The 19,411-nt window shown below is 38.5% G+C and overlaps 1 protein-coding gene across 1 annotated transcript in view; it reads right to left on the bottom strand.

The window, feature by feature from the left end:
• Nucleotides 1–18,997, bottom strand: part of ptprq (protein tyrosine phosphatase receptor type Q) — a 40,111-nt gene extending 21,114 nt beyond the window's left edge. Inside the window, 25 exon segments of the mRNA XM_032550965.1 lie at nt 693–864; nt 1,594–1,739; nt 1,849–2,003; nt 2,110–2,230; nt 2,658–2,939; nt 3,789–4,070; nt 4,260–4,367; nt 4,466–4,645; nt 4,735–4,896; nt 4,988–5,489; nt 6,580–6,740; nt 6,834–6,980; nt 7,060–7,188; nt 7,286–7,514; nt 7,602–7,649; nt 7,651–7,755; nt 7,757–7,803; nt 7,889–7,958; nt 9,856–9,970; nt 11,108–11,216; nt 11,820–11,931; nt 17,692–17,852; nt 17,983–18,243; nt 18,337–18,505; nt 18,908–18,997. Of these exon segments, the coding sequence (XP_032406856.1) occupies nt 693–864; nt 1,594–1,739; nt 1,849–2,003; nt 2,110–2,230; nt 2,658–2,939; nt 3,789–4,070; nt 4,260–4,367; nt 4,466–4,645; nt 4,735–4,896; nt 4,988–5,489; nt 6,580–6,740; nt 6,834–6,980; nt 7,060–7,188; nt 7,286–7,514; nt 7,602–7,649; nt 7,651–7,755; nt 7,757–7,803; nt 7,889–7,958; nt 9,856–9,970; nt 11,108–11,216; nt 11,820–11,931; nt 17,692–17,852; nt 17,983–18,243; nt 18,337–18,505; nt 18,908–18,997 (4,063 nt within the window).
• Nucleotides 18,998–19,411: the final 414 nt, after the last annotated feature.

Genomic DNA, 19,411 nt, shown 5'->3' with positions numbered 1-19,411 from the left:
GCCCTGGAGGTCCGATGTTTGGCTGATAGTGGAGCAACTGGAGCACAGGCAGAGATACAGGGTCAGTACGAACATACGGAGACAGAGACTATTTCAAAAACAAAATGTCAACATTACAAAATGGCAGCAGAATCTGTTTTCTACAAAGTCTGGTGACAGTCTGCACCATTTTTCCCAAAATCACATAAAAACCTAGAGAATAATTTTATTTTTACTACACAAAGGCAAAAAAAAGAAGCACAATTAAATGTTGAATAGAAATATAGCCAATTTCATTCACCAGGGAAACACAATTTTGGCAGAACAAAACCAGATAAATGTTCAAAAAGCTTATCAGTTCTCTGTTTCTTCCAAAGTTAGTATTTTCCTTATTTTTATTTTTTAATCCCTCACATTTTTTTTGTCATGTATAAAATGCCATTCTGTCACAGCCAAAACAGTCCAACATACTAACAGTTATCTCCAGTTACTGCCTGCCTGGAAGTCTCTTTATTGCAGAGTTTTTATGTAATTTTATTTCAAGGTAAGAGGAGATGTGAAAAAAAGAGTGCAGACTTGCCTTCCAGAAATGTTGTGAATTATTACTCATATTTTCTAGCCTTAAATGGAATATAAAATAGGTATTTTGATATTTTTTTAATAATTCTATGGAGATATATGCAGACTGTGGTATATTTGTGTTTCTGACTGACCATCTTCTGGTAAGAGCAGTTCTATAGGTTCCGACTCGACCCCTCCGTCGCCCTGTACAGTGCTCGAAGTCATCCACAGGGTGTAGTTGCTGCCTCCGATCAGTCGAGTCAGGGTGTAGATGAAGGGCGAGTCAGGGAAGTAACGGGGTGGTAAGTCTGACACTCCAATTCTCTGTGGGAAAAAATAGTTATTTCCACAAACTGAATCAGGCATTTCTACATTTGCACAAAGTATTCTGTGTACAGAGATGTGTGAGAAATAAACAAGAAAGGTATTGATCGACACAAGACGCAGGTGAATTTGTCATCCCTCCTAAAATGAGATGGATTTCTTTCTGGAGCCATTGAACAAGCTGAAAAGAAGAAATTAGAACAGTGTTTTGGTATAAAATGTATACAGTGAAGGTAATGACAAATGTCCATCACTGCTACTGTAAATAAGAGTCAACATGTAAACTCAGTATAATTCTGGCTGTTCTATGAAAGACGCAGAGATTTGTTCAATATCACTGAGGAGCATCCTAAACTCAGAAAAACACATCAGACAGATCAGGGAAAATGCTGTTCTATCTCTTCTTTAAAAGTAGAAACCATATGGCACAACTGTATTTCAGCATTATACTTGAAAATGAAACACCACCATTCGTTCACTTCCACAATTGTGGACTACTTTGTGTGGGTCTATTAGAGAACAAGTATAAAACTACTTAATGCAAGGCAGGTATTTCTATAACCTCTTGCAGCTTTTTCTACAAAGTCAAAATGCTGAGAAAAGAAAAAGAAGATATTTGGGAAAATACAAGAAAAGCAATTCATCACAACCGTACAGCTGCCAAGTGCTGAGCAGGGAGAACTGTAAATTTAAGTTGCCCTACCAAAATCCTTAAAACTTGTGATTTACCTTTTCTATCACAGTGCTGTTATCGGTGTAGTAAATAGTGTAGTGCACAATAATTCCATTTGGTTCAGTCGGTGGTTGCCACATCAAGGTGACAGAGGAAGTGGTCACATTTACAACCGTCACATTCCGTGGCGGGTCAAATGGTTCTGAAAGACGAGACAGGAGACTGACACAACATTACATAGAAATGCACAAAGAAAAGTTCATTTTGTATGTGAGGCAGCAAATAAAGCCAGCTGTCACAGTCTGCAGTACCTGCTTCTGTGGTGGAGAAGCTGATAGAGATCAGCACTCCTCCGTCTCCCAGTCTGGTCCAGCTGGAGATAGAGGCATTGTAGCGACTTTCTGAGTCCACATTAATAACCACAGATGTCTCTGTCACATTCTGCCACGTCTCAGCAGTTTCATTCCTAACAAAGGGGGGAAAAAAACAACAACTCATGCCACACTGTCAAGCTCTTTCTTACCAATTTCTCACTTTTAAATAAAATGAGTAATTGTGATTTCCAGACTCACCAAACTCTGACTATGTAGTAGAGTATTTCTGAGTTGGCATTAAGTGGTGGCTCCCATGACAGTTCTACCTCATAGTCAGACAACTTCCTGGCTTGGAGGAACTGAGGGGGGGTGTCTGGAGCTGAGATGCAGGAGAAAAACTTTCCAGTGATGCACAATAAACAACTAAACTAAAAAGTTAGGTGCATCAACTTCTCAGAGTTTTGGCAAGAAAACTGTGACTGCTCCAAGAAAAATGCCAAGAAAGGAATGGAATAGTCTCCTGAAATGCAAAAACTGTTAGTTTGTTAATATTGTTGTAACAATGAGTCTGGATGAGACATTCAGGGATCTTGTAGGTTGAGAAACCTGTGATGTAACATCATTAGCGTTAGTTGAAGCACAGAGACGCAACAGAGGAGAGAACCCTTGCAAGAAGGTCTGATTTGATCAGATGGCCTCTGAACTAATCAGTCAGAGAAGATGTCATCTCACAAGGACCTGAAAGTGAACCAAAACTCCCCTCACCCCCTTTTCTCATTGCCAGCCCCCTTGCCCATTCCTCTCACCATCCTCAAGTGTGGTGATGTTGAGTGGCTCGCTGCTGTAGTTTCCTGGCCCCGCTCGAGTGTGTGCTTGAACCATGATGCGGTACTGAGTGTACTTCCTCAGGTGTGTGATGTGGAGGGAGTTGGCCGGTGAGGTGAGGTTCAGGTGATGAGTGGAGTTCCAGAGCTCCAGGCTGTAGTGAGTAACAACGCCATTTGGCTGCAGAGGAGCATACCATGACACATTCACCTCACTGGGGCTGATTGACTCGTAGGAAAGTCCATATGGAGGACTGCCTGGAACTGCAGATGGGATACAAACAGGGTCTGGTATAGTTTCTAGTTGTTCGTCCATGTGTGTATTTGTGAAAACTGCCGTGCAGGGATTGTATATTTTAAACCTTTCTACATTTTGTCATGTTACAACCACAAATCTCAATGTCATTTATTGGGATTGCATGTGTCAGTAGAGAGCATAGTTTATATTTTCTTTTTCTTGGAATAGTGAAACAGTTCAAGGTGGATCGAGCATAGGCAAAGACACAGAACCATTTTCTTTGCCACATGGATCAAAGTCACTGAGCTGAAAGTAATGATGGTGACAGAAGAATTTGATTTCCAGAAATAATAACTTATTATTTGGGTACTAGGAAATTAAAATGACAACCAAAACGAGTTTAATAAAAGACAAACATTTTCCATTTTAAGATGTATTTTAAGATGTATTTATCAATGAAACTCTTGCCCCGACAGGCTTTCTGAACTGGCCTGTGATGCCAGTTCAGATTTGTAGCATTTTAAAGTTGCAATTACGGGCCACACAAAAACTCTTTCTTGGGCTGCAAATGGCCCACAGGCCAGACTTTGAGCACTCATGTGCACCCATTAGAGTGGCCCAGTAAAAGTCAAGATTTAAAATCTAGTGCAAGACATCACATAAATTTGCATAGATGTTTATCCAATTGGACTGAGCCTGAGGAACTTTGCAAAGAAGAATCAACATACATACATTTTCTGCTTTTTCCACTATTTTGCTTTTTGTTTTCTGTCAAATAATATCCAAATAATAAACATTTGAGTTGGAAGTTATAACATAACAAATCGTGGCCTGGGTTAAGAGGCTTAAATACTACTGTACATCCTTCAACACACCATCTTCTCCAGACAGCAGGTTCAACGTTATGGACGTTTGGTTGCCGTTGCCGTAGCGAGTGTATGCCCTCACAGACACGTTGTAAAATGAGAACGGCTTTAAGCTGGTCAGAGTGACTCTGTTTGAAGTGGTGTTCATCACTGCAAAGTAGGAGTCGTTTTCATAGAAGACCTCATAGTACTGGATCACTCCATTAGCCTTCTCTGGAGCGGACCAGGTCAAAGTGGCTGTAGAGGGGCTCGTTTCAACCACTGAGAGATTTTCAGGAGGGGAGTCGGGCTCTGAGAAAAAGATGGGCAGAGAGGATTTAAAATGTTTTGTGTTAAAATGACAAACACAGAATCCAGGCACTCAATATCCTTGAAATTTTGAGAAGGAAAATCTTGACAGTTTTTTTTACTGCAATAGCTTAATAATCTTTTCAAAAGTGAAAATTATATAGAAATTGTGTATGTCTGATTATTTCATACCATCCTCTAAAGTAAAAACAAAAACATCATCGTCCTCTGACAGAGTGCTCTCTCCCACAGCTGTAGATGCAGCTACACGTAGCTTGTAGCCCGTGTACTTGTCCAGATCTACACATCATACCAGACAAAAAAAAGAAAAAAGAACATGCATCAACAACAATATATTGAGTTTTTCTCATGGAATGAACTCTGAATGAACTCTCTACCTGATATTAATATGGTGGTGGTGTTAGTAACCCACTTCATGGCTTGATTGCTGCGCAGATTGAGGCCGTATACGCTGTAATGTGTGATCCGCCCATTGGGATTGAGTGGTGGGATCCAGTTAACAAGAATGGATGTGGAGCTTATATTTTGATAGGACACTTCAAGCACCGAGCTGGGAACTAGAAAGAAAATGCAAGATGTTATTGCAGGTAAAGAAACTCTTTATTTAGGCCGTGCTCCCAACAGGGCTCCCTCCTTTTGTTCATACCCTGCTCACTGGTCTTCTCAGTGATATCTGCAGCAGGTCCCTCCCCAGCGGTGGTGGAGGCAGTGACTCTGAACACATATTCAGTAAAAGGATTCAGATCCGACACCAAGTACGAAAGTTCCTCAGACAAAACGTCCACCACTTCTTCTCTTACGGTAACACCTGGGTCAGGCATTAAGAGCACATGTTGTTCATGAGGGGTACATACAATGTAAAGTGAAACATGTAGTATATGGAGCAGTGTTTAATGCACCTGGAGTTCCTGTTACTGCTCCACTGCGTGTTGAAATGTTCCCAGTAACTGAAACATCACGTGTGGACAGGCGCAGCTGACCTGGAGTAAGACCCAAGGCGGAGGTGGCTGAGGTCACCGCATCTGTGTGTGACTGCTCCATGAGCCAGGGTGGATGGGTATTACGTGACACAGACGTCACAGGCCGAACAGACGTCCTAGAGCTGACATTGTCAAAAGACTGAGTAATGCTTTCTGAATCATAACCCGGGCTAGACTCATCGGCGAGTGCAAGGTGGAGGGTAGGTTGAAAATCAGTGTTGGCAGTGTGATCAGTGCTTCTGCTTTCTGAGCGAGCAAAGCTGGAGGCAGTCATTGCAGTGGGTGGAGTGCGGGCTGAAACTGTAGCCGTGAAAGTCGGCGGAGACGTGACCGGACTGAGCTCATCTGATCTCTTTCTCCACCTCATAGTGTTGTCGACATGTGGAGAAAGTGTTTCATTCTCATATGAATCAGTTATATTCTGAGGGAAGAAAGAAAAGCAAGATAGAAAAGTTAAATTTTACTTAGGGTTCAATGGATGAGTGCAGTAAAACGTAAATGAGGTTTTGGAATAATACCTACGATTTACTACTTTTTATTAACATATTTACATGTAATGGAAGTTAAATGCCAGCAGTAAAACTAAATGTATAGGTAGGTTTGCACTTGAATATATCCCAAGAAACATCTGTTAGATATAAAGTGAATGTCAGAATAAAATACATTTAAAGAAAATGAAGTAATAGAATTTCTTCTGCAAACTTACATTATTCTGACATTTATGGCAATGAAAATATTTAACTTGTTATGTTTACAGAGAAAAACACATCACAGGAGCACTGATTCACTACAATTTAAAATGTCATTTGATAACAGATCAAAGTCAAACAAGTTTAGAATCTGATGGTTTAGTCTTTATCTTAAAAGACATTTTAGCAGCAGAACGAAACCAGTTATCTGGCGAATTAATGATGTCTTTATGGAACTTAAGGAAAAGATGAAGCATGTACAGTCATATGTAGCTATGCAGTGAAATGTCAGATAAAAAAATAATTATTTACATCACTTTTTAGCACATTATAATCACAATGTATTTTATGGAGGGGACATGTACTTGACCAACACAAAGTGGTGCATATCTGTGAGTGGAAGGAAAACGATGTATGATTTAGAAAATGTATATATAAAAATCAGACTTTGTAATCACCTCTCTTTAATCAGTCCTAAATTAAATCCAGTGCAACCACTTACTTTCAGAAGTCACCTACTCAGTAACTATAGTCCACCAGTGTATACATTAATATTAATGTAAATCCAGCTATTCTTTGAAGGACTCAGATAATTGTTGGAGACACTTTCATTTTATTGTTGCAGCTATTTACTAAACTATCATATATGATGTGAAACTGGAGCGTCACAATTTTTTTAAGCACAATTTACATTTTAAAATCATGTTAACAGGGCTGCTTTACAATTAATACCATCCAACTGTTTTTTCATGTCGAAGGACTGTGTTGCTAGTATCTTAGTTAGATTTTAAAAAGCTGTGGAAAGAGTTATATTTGCTTTACCCCTGATGTGAGGGTGATGTCCTGCAGCAAAGTATCATCAGCCAGGACCTGCAGTCTGTATTGAGTTATGGGACCATTGGGCTGGGCAGGGCTTCTCCAGCTAACACGAATTGAAACTGAATCCTCAGCTACTGCCTCCAGGTTTTGCACTGCGCTTGGTGCTGAAAAAAGAACAAAAGCTTTTTCACTTATTTCTCTGAAAGCTTTCACGAGAACAGAAGACACATATGTGAGTGCATTTTAAGTCTTGTCACCTTCAGCTGGTGTTACTATGACCTTCTGAGCTGCTGGTCCCACCTCTCCTGCGGCTTTTGCTCGGACAGCTACTCTGTACATTGTGTAGGGAGTCAACCCAGTAAAGAGAAAATGCATATCCCATGTGCTGTTGTCATACAAAAAACCTGAAAAAAAAGAAACATATGTTTTGTGTTATTTGCTTACATGAGTGAATTTTATGGAATGTGTAAAATAATAAACAACCTGTAGGTCCATAAAGGTAAAGCACATAGGAGAACTTTCCAGTGATCTTGCTGGGAGAGTTCCACGACGCATAAATTGACCTGGATGTCATGTTCATCACTGAAAAGTTATCAGGTGGATCCTCGGGTGCTGTCATCATTAAACACAAAAGAACAGAAATACTATGAAAACCTGATAAAGGTCAAATATATAACAACTCTGCACTTGTCTTTTTGTTCATCCACACCTGATTCTGGCATGCGGACCATGGTGGAGGCTACCTGTCCCTCTCCATCAGATGTGAATGCAGAAACCTCAAACAGATAGGCTGTGTAAGGTCGCAGCTGATCTACTCCTACTGATATGGGCACATTCCAAGAGGCTGCGGGAGGCACAGCAGAGAGGGTGATGGGTGGAGACGATGCAGTTATCTCCAAGGGGCTGGGAGTTGCTCGTGACAAAATATCAGCCGCATCCTGAAGACATAAAATTATGAATAAATTAAACAGAAAAGAATTGTTTTTGAGGATAAATCCAATTTTTGTGCCAGAATAATCTAGTACATTGCAGTGAGGGAGAGCTCCAGTCATGATTTCCTCTGCGTTGACTTGCCAGTATGCGGACAGTCTGACCCGTTCGAACATGTTTTGCTTTGACAGCAAACTTTGTGATGAGGCCATTTATGCGGTGCGGCAGGAACCAGGTAACAACGACGAAAGGTGTGGTTCTGAGCATACGCCGTCACATTGGTCACCAGGCCGGGGGCTACAGGGAATGCATGAAAATACAAGTTTGACTGGTCATGTTGCATTTTGGACGAAAGCAGGTCAGGATATGTTCTACCACTCACGTGACTCAGATGTCTTTATGTACAAAGGTTTGCTGAAAGGCCCTGTTCCAGCTGGAGACATAGCTGCTACCTAAACAGAAAGAGAATGGTAACTGTTAAATATCCTTCTGTTCATGTTTTTTTAAATGTTGTTGTTTTTTGTTAGTTTTTTTTTTTTTCGGCAAAATCACTTTTCGAAAACTCACTTAGGCCATTTTTCTAGGCAGTTGAGGGTATAATGCAGGCTCCTCATCTAAACCATTCCAGTGTAGGTCTGGCTGTATGTTTATGATCATAGGCCTGATAAGGTGAACCTCCACAAGACTCAATTCAAGGTCAAGGTTTCTTTAATGTCCTCAGGGAGCAATTCTTATTACAGCCAGCAAAAAATATATTCACCAATAATAAATAAACACAGTAGTAGAATGAATAACACCTCAGGATACACATAAGAACATAAAAACCATAACCACTGGCAGACACTTGAAATATTTAAAAGGACAGTAATGGCAGGTAAAAATTAATTCTTAAATCTGTTGGTTCTACGGTTTTTTTAAAGCAAATCTGCATCCTGACAGTAAAAGGAAAAACTGTGAACCGGGGGTTGGATAGCTTCAGCTAAAACTGTCTGAGCTTTTTCTAGGGGATCTGTTTTTGTGGAGAGTAGAAATGTTGTTCAGGGGATCACTGGCAGTTTTGTTGCAAAGACTAACAATGGGATGATTGTGGGGTGTTTTTTTTCTTTCTTTTTTTGTGTTGATACCCCAAACCAGTAAATAAAATAAAAAGTAACTTAAGAATAACAAATTACTATAAAACATTCACTAAAACTGCTACTTATGTTAAAGTTCCTTCATTTATGATAAATGAATGATAGTAAGTTTCCCTGCATTCCACATCCATGAAGCTGCATTACCTTTCGTCTATTGACAATGCAGGCTCTAACATATTTTCATCCATGACTGCCCTGTATTTAACTCCATCCATCATCAATTCTGTCAACCTTCACAGTGTTTGCTCAAGCTAATTAGCCACACAGCATGTTGCTGTCACCACAATATTTCACGATAGGTGGACTTAGGTGGACAAACATGTCTTGGTAGCTTAAAAACTGTACCAAACTCTTTCAGTTTGTGAATGAGTTAGAAGCCAAGGAAACTTTTTTGTATCATTTTCATTTCACTTAAAAATAATGCACTGCATTGTGTTGGTCAGTTATGTAAAATAAGTTGATGGTGGGGGCTGCAATGTGGCAAAATTTAAAAAGCTTTTGAGAGTATGAACACTACAAAGCAGTGTGGTTTGTGTTACTTTTCTGCTTACATAAACAAAACAACATTTTAATGGGCATTCAGAAAAACCTCTGCTAGTAGAACTGGTAAACCCCTCTCGGAGATCCAGTAGGAATTGTGTGCTGCTGGATTCATAAATTGGAGAGCCAACACAAATGCAGGGGAGGTGTAGTAACCCAATACATGAGCACACTTTCATAATCCCATACGAGCCCTCAAACAAATCCTGCGTGTGCAGCTATAATCGGGAAGTGTGTCATCTCTGCGTCCATTTGTATCAAGGTCATGGTGGGTTAATGGATTCTGAAAACTAATAAGCTTGATCGCATTCAAGTTCAGTGACAACAGGCAGTGGAAAGAGCCTGGGCTGATCCATAGATCTGTTTACTTAATTAATAATGCAATCAGGATTGATTACCTGCATTCAGTCAGATCAAGAGGATAGACTGTTCCTTGTCACAAAGCCACAGTGGAAAGTAAAAAAGGACAGTGGAGCAATTCCCAGGAATGTTTGATCAGAGGCAACAAGAACTGTTATATCTTTAAACTAGTAAGGTTAATTCACACCTATATGCCACTCTTAAATTAGTTTTATGTGTTTCTACTAATCCAAACATGCTTCTCTTAATGTTGTCCTATGTTCATGTCCATCAAAATCAATCAATCTACAAATGATAAAAAAATTGTTCCTCTTACCTGGATATGGTACGTTGAACCTGAGGTAAAGTCGGTGATCAGAATCTCTGGTATATCCAGGTACTTGGTCACCTGCGTGAAAGAGGGATCGGTGTACGGGCAAACCTCCTTGTACCTGAAAAAAAATATATATATATCATTTTAGGAATTCCACATTTCTGGATTTCATTTTAAGTATGAACTTAAAATGCAAAAATGAAAATAATTTGGATTTCCAAGACGATCTTACTGCCGTGTAAAGCAGTTGCCATCCACTGGATATCATTTTATGTGATTATTTTAATAATTCTATTTTATATTTAAACTCAATTGAATTTATAATAAATCTTCTGTAAATAGTCCTGTAAAATATAGTTTTACACAGAAATAAAATGCATAATTTTTCATTGTATTTGTAGATTAAAGAAAGCAGCAAGTATTCCTGCTACTGCAAATATAATCTGATAGATTGATCTCAACAACTGTGTTGGGGACCCAAATAGCTTCACACTACATTTAGCCACTCAAACACACATTGATACGCCAATGGTGGTAAGCTACATTGTAGCTACAGTTGCCCTGGGGCAGGGTAACAGAAGTGCCATGCACCAGCACCACCGGACCCTCTGACTACCACCATAAGGCAAAGCAGGTGAAGTGTATAGAATCAAATAGTGTCTTGACAGAGACAGACTAAGTCAGGGTTCAACCAGCAACCCACCAGTTACAGAACAAACCTATAACTCCTAAGCCACCGTTACCCCAAAGTTGGACAAATCTGTTGATGGTACAACTATTATTCATGTAAAATATCTGTTCTTGGCAGATGGCAACTTTGTTGAGATGTAGAAAGGAATCCATAAGGAGTGCCCTATGCATTTAGCAACACGAGAGGGAAAATCTGGGCTCAGATTATTTTTTGTTTAAAAAGTTGAATACTGTGCAAACATTTACCATTCACATGTATGCATTGTCTTTGTGCTGATTTATCTGCATGAAATTAAATGCATTTGAAGTTTGTGTTTTTTACATGAATGTAAAAAAGTTCACAGCTAAGGTGAAAGCCAAGTTCAAACTGTAATTTCCACTCATTATTTGGAAGTAACAATTAGCTAATGTCATGTCATGTAATTGTTTCTTTGCCAGAACTTTGTATTAGACATAAACAAGTAGGCATTATCTATAAATTCAGCAATTTTCATGTTTTGGATCTAAGCAAAATAAAATGGATGTCAACTAAATGCTAAATAACACAGAAGGAAAAAAAAAATACCTGATGACATATCCATCTATATTGTTTGCATTAGATTGCATGGTCCAGGATAGCAGAATCCCATTAGAACCAACAGCTTCTCCTTCAAGGGTCAGCGGAGGACCGGGAACTACAGGAAAGAAAGGAAGAGTGTGTGAAGTGGAGAACAGCAGCATCCAGTGTCTGTCATTAACAAGCCCAGCTGTGAATTAACTCAAGTTGGATCTCAAAGTTAAATATGTAGTTAGAAATACTCACTCTCTCAATTTTTCTAATAAATTACCGTCCATAGAAAGTGTTTGGTACAAATTTTCAAGATTAGTATCCCTACAGCAAAGCCTACTGACAAAGTGCCGGCTTTGTTTAAAGAGTAGTTCATGTGGTCTTAGTGGAGGTGGTGTGTGTGTGGGAGTTTAAACATGTACATTCTATGTGGCTAAAGTCTGATGAATAGAGCTTCACACAGCAGTGCCATTTCACTGACATTCACTCCAGACGCATTCATCCAGGGGTTCAAAAGCGCCGGCTAAAGTTACCTAAAAGGAATTAAATAGTGAAGGAAGTGCACACACTCTCTACCGCTCAGCTTCATCCTTTTCCCTCGTGTGTGTGCCATGTGCAGCGAATAAATGAAGCAGCAGGGCACAACACGAGGAGAGCCTGATTGTACTTGATACCACTTAAATAAATCAGACAAATCCAACAATGAGCACTGATTGTAAAACCATCTCACCGCTCTCTTTGGTAATGATCATGCGACTGACTCCAGGGCTGCTTTTAGAAGAAGAGTCTGCAGAGACCGTCACCGAGTACTGTGTCCCAGGACTAACATCCACCACGTCAGCCTGTGAAAACAGCAAAACACACCTGGTCCACTGCTTTCTGTGCATGCACACATTCTACAGCTGGGGTACCATTCGGGTTTCAGTATGTGTTTTTTTTTTAATGTTTTGTTATGTTAATCAAAAATACTGTATGTGTTGTTTCTGTGCGGATGTTCTGATTTACAAAATAGTAATAATCATAATCTAGTCATAATCTTTCACGTTTAAGATCATTAAACCAATTTTGCTATTAAACATATAACCTGTGTAAGAACAAGATGCTGTTTTTTTATTTCTTCAATTAAGTTGTTAAATCATAAATAATGGATAAACAATTATTCCACTTCTCTTGGAAAACTTGAGTTTTATTTTACTGCTGGGCCCTGATTAGAAAAGTTGAAAACAGAACTACTCGGATAACATGGGATAGATAAAAACTGTCACAAAAGCAACAGATCAGAACATAGTGTAAAGAAATTCAAAAACAGTTAAGAAGCAAACCCATTAATCTTCATGAGTCTGGAACTCGCTACAAAGCAAATTCTAAAGTTTTAAGACCTTAGTGAAGTGCAGTGAAAGCACTGCAAGAGGAGAAAACACAAAGTAGTGGGAAACAGTCCCACTACTTTGGTCTACCAAAATTACTCTGAGTGAATCAATAACCAATCAAGGAGGTCAAAGAAGAACCAATAACATCTAAAGCCCTGCATGTCTCACTTGTGGTCATGATTCCATAATAAGAAAGAGACTGAGCAATGAATGAACCCCAAGGAGAAATCCACTGCCCATGACCCAAAATAAATGTGTAAATTTGTAAAAAAAAAAAAAAAAAACACAAAAAAACCATCTTGATGATCCACAAGACTTTCTATGAAAATATTCTGTGTATTGATGAGACAAAAGTACAACTCTTTGGAACATGTGCGTCACGTTACATCCAATGTAAAAACATTTCAAAAGGAGAAGATAATGAATATTTTGTCAGGATTCTGGGTTGTTTAGGTTTTTGGGTTTCTCCAGTGTTTGCATTTTTGATCAGTTTTTGTTTATTTGTGCTCAGCCTTAGTTATTGTTTCTTTTCTGTTTCTGTCATCCTTGCCTTACTTTTTCCTTAGTTCTTGTTTATTAACTGATGCTTAGATCGCTCTGTGGTAGTTCCTTCTTTTGCATTTAGTTTGTTGTTTATTACTGTTCTTGGATTTATGTCTTGCCTTTTCCCCAGTTTGTTTACTCCTTCTCTGCTCCTCTCGCACCATTACACTCTCTCTGTCCGTCAGCCTGCCTGTCTGGCTTCCACTCTGACTTGCAGCCTGTTTCCAATCAGTTACCTGTCACTGGTCAGTAATCAAACTCCCCAGTACTTAAACTCCTCTCTATTCTTCACTCCTTGCTGGATTCTACTGTTTACTCCCATCCTGCAAGATTTTTCCCCCATTGCTCCCTGCCTGACCCTTGCAATTATCTCTTAGTTGCTGTAAATACCTCTTCAACTATTCTTATTGAAATATTTAACAGTCGCTTGCTGCCTGTGTATCATGGGTCCAGTCACCACTAAAACTTTAGCATATTTAGAACATGATCATTCTGATTGAGAGACATTGCTGTCACCTTAAACATTCATGAACATTGAATTAAAACAACTCTGCAAAGAAAAGTGGGCAAAAAAAATCTACAATATTATAAAACAGTCTTGACTGCAAACGCTTAAATATAGTTGTTACTGCTAACGGTCACACAACCAGTTATTTTAGGTTTTGGGGCAATCACCTATTCAGGTTGGTTAAGCTACAGTTTCCTCTTTTATAAATAATATTTTTTGCATTAATTGAGATTATTAGTGCCTGATAATAACATTTGACTGATCCTAATTAATGTGACAAAGAAGAAAAAAAGAAATCTTTAAAGCCTATGTGCTTCAGTATGCAAATTCTAAGCACATCAGATTATTGTCATTCAACCAATGAAACATTTCTTAAATTTCATAGTTTAAATCTTTCTGACTTAGTCGAGCTCATTATAAGCTGTATAAGGCTTATAATAAACTCATTCTAAGTTGCATATAGAAGGGGTTGAAAGTTGTATAAATTAAGGAAGACATATTTGTTTAAAAAACTAAAGGTCAGAACAACTGTTAACATTAGTTAGAGGGATTCACGTGTGGAATAATTGTTGTGAGGTATTAAAACTTCTTCTCACAAAACATTTACTAAACCAATACTGCAAGGTTTGATCATCACTGCTTATTTTCTTTTATGAGTATATACAGTAAGTGTGTTGCTGTTTTGATTTTAATAATGCTGCATGTTGCAAAAGGTTAAGATATAAAAAGCTTAACTTCCACCTACACTTTTTTTGGTCTACCACTTGTGTTGCCGTTGACAGGAATTAAAATATTGCTTATTAACTACATCGGTACTATTAACATTTTGTTTCTTCATTACTAGGTTGTATGTGTGTTTGGTGAAAAGAAATGTTAAAATGATCAAAAATAAAAGCTGCAGTTTGTTTTTAATTAGATGGCCGTCATACATTCTCAATTACAGAGCCCACTTAGGCCTGGCAAGTGCAGCTGGCAATATAGTAGTGGAAAGCTTTGCAGAAAAAACAGAAGATTTGCACCAATTTAGGTGTAGCTTGTTTTTAATTTTCTAACCAAGAGCAATCAGTATTTCAATATTCCCTTTGGAAATCTAAACAACCACACTTAAACTAGGCATATCTAAATCAGTACCTAAATGAAAATTCTGTATGTAACAGCTCTATCTTTAGATAAAAGACACTTTGGAATATCATGATATTATCAAGATCTATGAGGAGAAGAAGGAAGGAACTAGGAAGGAACCATATAGCAGCCATATTGCAGCCTTCTTCCTTCCTAGACTAGGAAGGAAGAAGACTAGACTAGGAAGGAAGAAGGCTGTAAAAGATAAAAGAATATTATTTATTTCAAAAATGCCCTGCTGAAGAGGAAAGACAAAATGGGAAATCTGGAGAAGGACCGAAGGAAAACTTTGAACTGTACAATTATATTCAATTGATTAGAATGTGTCCAATGAGGCTGGTTTGTCAGATTAAAATAATTTTTTGAACATTAAAACCTTTAAGCATATCTTAGACATTTCATAGCACAATCAAGTAACTTTACCTTCAGTTGTTATGAAAATATTATACATATCAAACATAACTTAAAACTAATTTGACTTCTCGTTATAACTATGATGCTTTCAAATTAGCCTGTTTCTTCAAGAAGCTCCTATGCTGTCTGACATTCCCTCTTCAGCACGTCATCAAAACAATGCTGCTTCTTTCACTGATTCTTAGGTTTACAAAAGTCACTTTCCTTCTTTAACCTTTCTGTGGTCTATCTATAGTTCACTTGAGGTTCCATCACTTTCCATTTCATGGTGGATTTGATATGTGGTGGATCCTGCTGTTGTCCAGTAAATTCCCTTATACCTGTGCATCTAATTTTTGACCTTTGCCCAGACCATGGGCAAGATTTGCCTCTTTCAAATTACTTGTACAAATGAATTCTTGTTTGAACTCTTGATCTGGTGATCTTCATTTATTAGGAAAGGGCCCTAAATTCCTGTCTTAGGAAATTATAATATGTGAAAAAGTTCACATTTGGAAAATACATGGTGTCACACACACTAGTCAGCTAATTAATTCAAAAAACCTGCAAAGGATTTCTGAGCCTCCAAATGGTCTCTCAGTCAGGATTAGTAGGTTACAAAATCATGGGGAAGGCTCCTGCTTTGAAGGCAATTATTGACATCTTTAACAAGGAGTAAGCCACTAAAGGTCATTGCTTAAAAAGCTCGTTGAGGGCTGTATCCAAATGTATCCAAACTTATGTGGAAGCAGTAATGTGGTAATAAAAATTGAACAAGCAACAGAGGTGACTTGAGAATATTATCAAACAAAATGCAGTCAAGAATTTGGGGGAGCTTAGCATGAGTGGAATGAGGCTGGAGCGCATGAAGAACCACCACTCACAGATATATACTACACATGGGCTACAGTCTCCTTACTAGGGCTTAGGAGAAAAAGAGATGGACTTTTGCTCAGTGGTCCAATATCTTTTTGTAAGATGAAAGTAAAGTTTGTGTTTTATTTGTGTTTTATATTGGATATTCCAATATTGGATATTCCAGTATTCCAATATTGGATATTCCAATATCCAACTCGAAACTAACTTCACTGTGGTCGTTAATACAATAAAAACGCCGGGGTAAAGTTTGTTTTGGTCTGTGGCCTGTAAAGATGGCACCGAGCAACTGTGTGAGACGTAAACGCCCCACCACGTCTTACGCAGTGACGTTGGTTCCAAAGCTCTATTGGCCAATAGTAGGAGCTGGACATAGAAGGCAGATCTCCTCATTAACACAAAGATGCACATGGAGAAGCAGAAAAAGAAGAAGTAGAAAAAGGAGAGGAGGCAATGACAAAAGAAGAAAGGCTTGTATAAGGAAAAGACAAAACAAAATATCTACTTTTCTTGAAAAAAACGTATGTTTAGGGGAAATGAAAAAAAATATATATACATTTCTTGACGAAAACACATGTGTAAGGAAAAGTAAAATTAATATAAATTTTTTGATGACAGCACATGTATAAAGGAAAGGAAAAACAAAACATATAAATTTCTTGACGACAACAAATGTGTAAGGACAAGGAACAACTAAATATACATTTATGCTTTTATTTCTTATTATGTCAGTTTTGGTCCTCCATACATGTAGGCATACCCTGATCCTGCATTTAAGTACTCTGTTATTTTATCCCTGACCTATCTGCTGTGTCTGTCTGTTTTATTCTCCAATGTTCTCTAACAAACCTGAGGTCTACACACAGGTGGATGCTATGGACTAAGTGACTTTTGAGGCCAGTTGTTTATACTGAATATATTTAGGGCTATGAAAGTAAAGGGCTTGAACTCAATGTCAAAAACATTTTCCTTACACTTTCTAAATCTTGTTCTTGATAGCGTCTTGGTCTATGACATTTCAGTAAAACTCAACACAGCTAAAAACACAGTTGTTAGCTGTGTGGTTGCAAATGATGAAATATGTGAAAAACTGCAGATATTAATAGGGGAATTCTTACCTGTGAATACACCTTTCCGAGTTTGACTGTGAGCATTAAAATTGCTGAGAAGAACAACATATTGCAGGGTTTTGGAGTTAGTTTTTGTTTAGCCACAGCAGGTCAGAGGCTTTCCCAGTATGTCTGTGTCCAGTCTTAGTGCATAAAAGTTAGCAGTAGAGAACAACTTAAAGCTTTGATCGTCCAGACGTTGGGTGAAAATAATAATATCTTGATCTTGAGGTATTCCAAAATTTTTGTAAATCCTTTGATTAGCACAAGGCTAAAGCTATACCGTTTGTCTCTTTGCCTCTTTTGGGAGAGTTGCTTAAGTTAATGAATGATTCAAAGCTGAGCTCATGAAGCTAACTTAATAAATAATGTGATCCATTACTCAACCCTGCACTGTGTTTTGTCTCCATGCGTGTGTATGTGTGTGGTGTGTAAGGTTACATTTTGGGAGATACTGGATACCTGGCAGTCAGTATGGGGTGGGACTTGGTTGAATGGGAGGAGAGATGCTTCACTGTACATAGGGATATGTTTGTGTGCACTAAATTCTCACAATAAAAAAAGTACTGGTACTTGAAACTTTAACATTCAGCAAAGTGACTGTGCTAACACCATCCTGATGGCGTCCTATTAGAAAAAAAGACTGTGTATTTCCTACGATTTCATTTAAAGTGTGTGTACCTGAATGTATCCATCATAGGTAGGGTGAAATGTCACAGCACCATGGTTTGGCACCAAGTTAACTTGGTAGTGATCTACACACCCCTCTGCTTGCAGCCAGCGTAGTGAGAATGCATGTCCAGAAATGCTGACCAAACGCACACCTCTCACAGGCTTTGGCACTAATAAGAAACAGAAACATAAGAAACGGAGTCAGAGTGGAGGAGAACGTTTCTGTAATTTAACGTAGACTCGTTGAGGTCGGGCATGATTAACTGGGAGACTAATCGGTGAAGCCCTTGAAATAACTACCTGTGGTGACAGTCAGAAAAGCAGCACTTCCTTCTGTCTCCCCTCTCACTCTCTTGGCGCTCACATTGTAGCTGCAACCATCCAGCAGCCCTGTAACCACAGCAACCTGCTCCACTTTTGGTATTATGAGTGTTTGTGTGATCGAAGCGCCGGCCACAGTCAATCTGTGAAAGTCAAACTCTCCAGGCGCCCCGTCCCAATGCACAGATATGGACGAAGAATCCACTTTATCTAAATGAAGTCGGCATAATCTGGCAGGGCCTGGAAGACAGATCTGAAATTAGGAAATTTTCCAAATATTTTTTAGGGAAATGACCTGAGTTATAGACTAGGGTGTACTTTTTTGTTCCTTACGTGTGCTGAACTCTCTGTTTGCTGCATGGCTGCTGTCTGAGCCCAGGACACTCTGAATGCTGACACCGTAGTCTGACCCTGGGATCAACTCTCTGATCTCATAGCTTGTGCTCTCAACAAACACTCCAGTCCACAATTTCCTGTCCATGGACAACAGACCAAATGCAAGCTGCCGAAGAGACCTTCAGTCTTAGAATTTTGTTAAAAAATAATTTTTTAACAAATGACAGTGAAAATGTTAGCTCTGTGTACTCTTGATTTAAGTTTTTTTGAACAATCCACCTTTACTTTAATTGCATTTTAAAAAAAACTGTGCTTATATACTGTTCTGGGCTGAACCTGAATGTCATTTATCTTTAAAGGGTTGTAACCAGATTCTTGGTGTGCAAACAGCGGTTACCTGGCAACCACTTAATACTTGCGGGTCACAGCTGAGTGTTATATTTTGACATAGATGTTTAGAAATACCAAGTACACCAGGATTATTTTTTCTTGAAGTCATAAAAGTTGGATTATCTTCTGTGAAATGCAAGTGAATTCTTGGACAGATTCGGCAGATTCAACATCTCACCTTGTACTTGTCTACCTGTCCTGCTGGTGGCCTCCAGGTCAGAAATATGGATGTCACTGGGTGCTCTGATGTAACCACTTGCTTTGGCATCCCTGGGACTTGAGACAAGAAATATGTTTCTTAGTGATATTGAAACTGTGAAAATGTAAAAATAATACATTTGCTACATATTGTGCAGGCAGACAGTTACCATTGGAAAATTTAGATTTAAAATGATCACCCTTGAACCAAGAAGTTTGTGTTGGATAGAATATGAGAGCTATCTCTCATAAGATAATAAAAAGGTAAAAAGAATATAATTTTGTAAAAAAAAAAAAAAAGTGAATCTGCTTTCATTTAGATCTTTTTGTATTGCTTTTTATTTTCCATTCGGATTACAGCTAATGTATAACCCCTCATTTTATCCCCATGTTTTCACTGGTAATTTGAACAATTTATCTTTAGTGATGAGCTTTTAAGCTTCAACGATTCCTTTCCATCACCCTAATTTTTAGCTCCCTCCAA

Source organism: Xiphophorus hellerii, chromosome 2 (genome assembly GCF_003331165.1).
Source record: "Xiphophorus hellerii strain 12219 chromosome 2, Xiphophorus_hellerii-4.1, whole genome shotgun sequence".
Lineage (NCBI taxonomy): Eukaryota > Metazoa > Chordata > Actinopteri > Cyprinodontiformes > Poeciliidae > Xiphophorus > Xiphophorus hellerii.
This window is presented reverse-complemented; position numbering and strand designations above follow the sequence as displayed.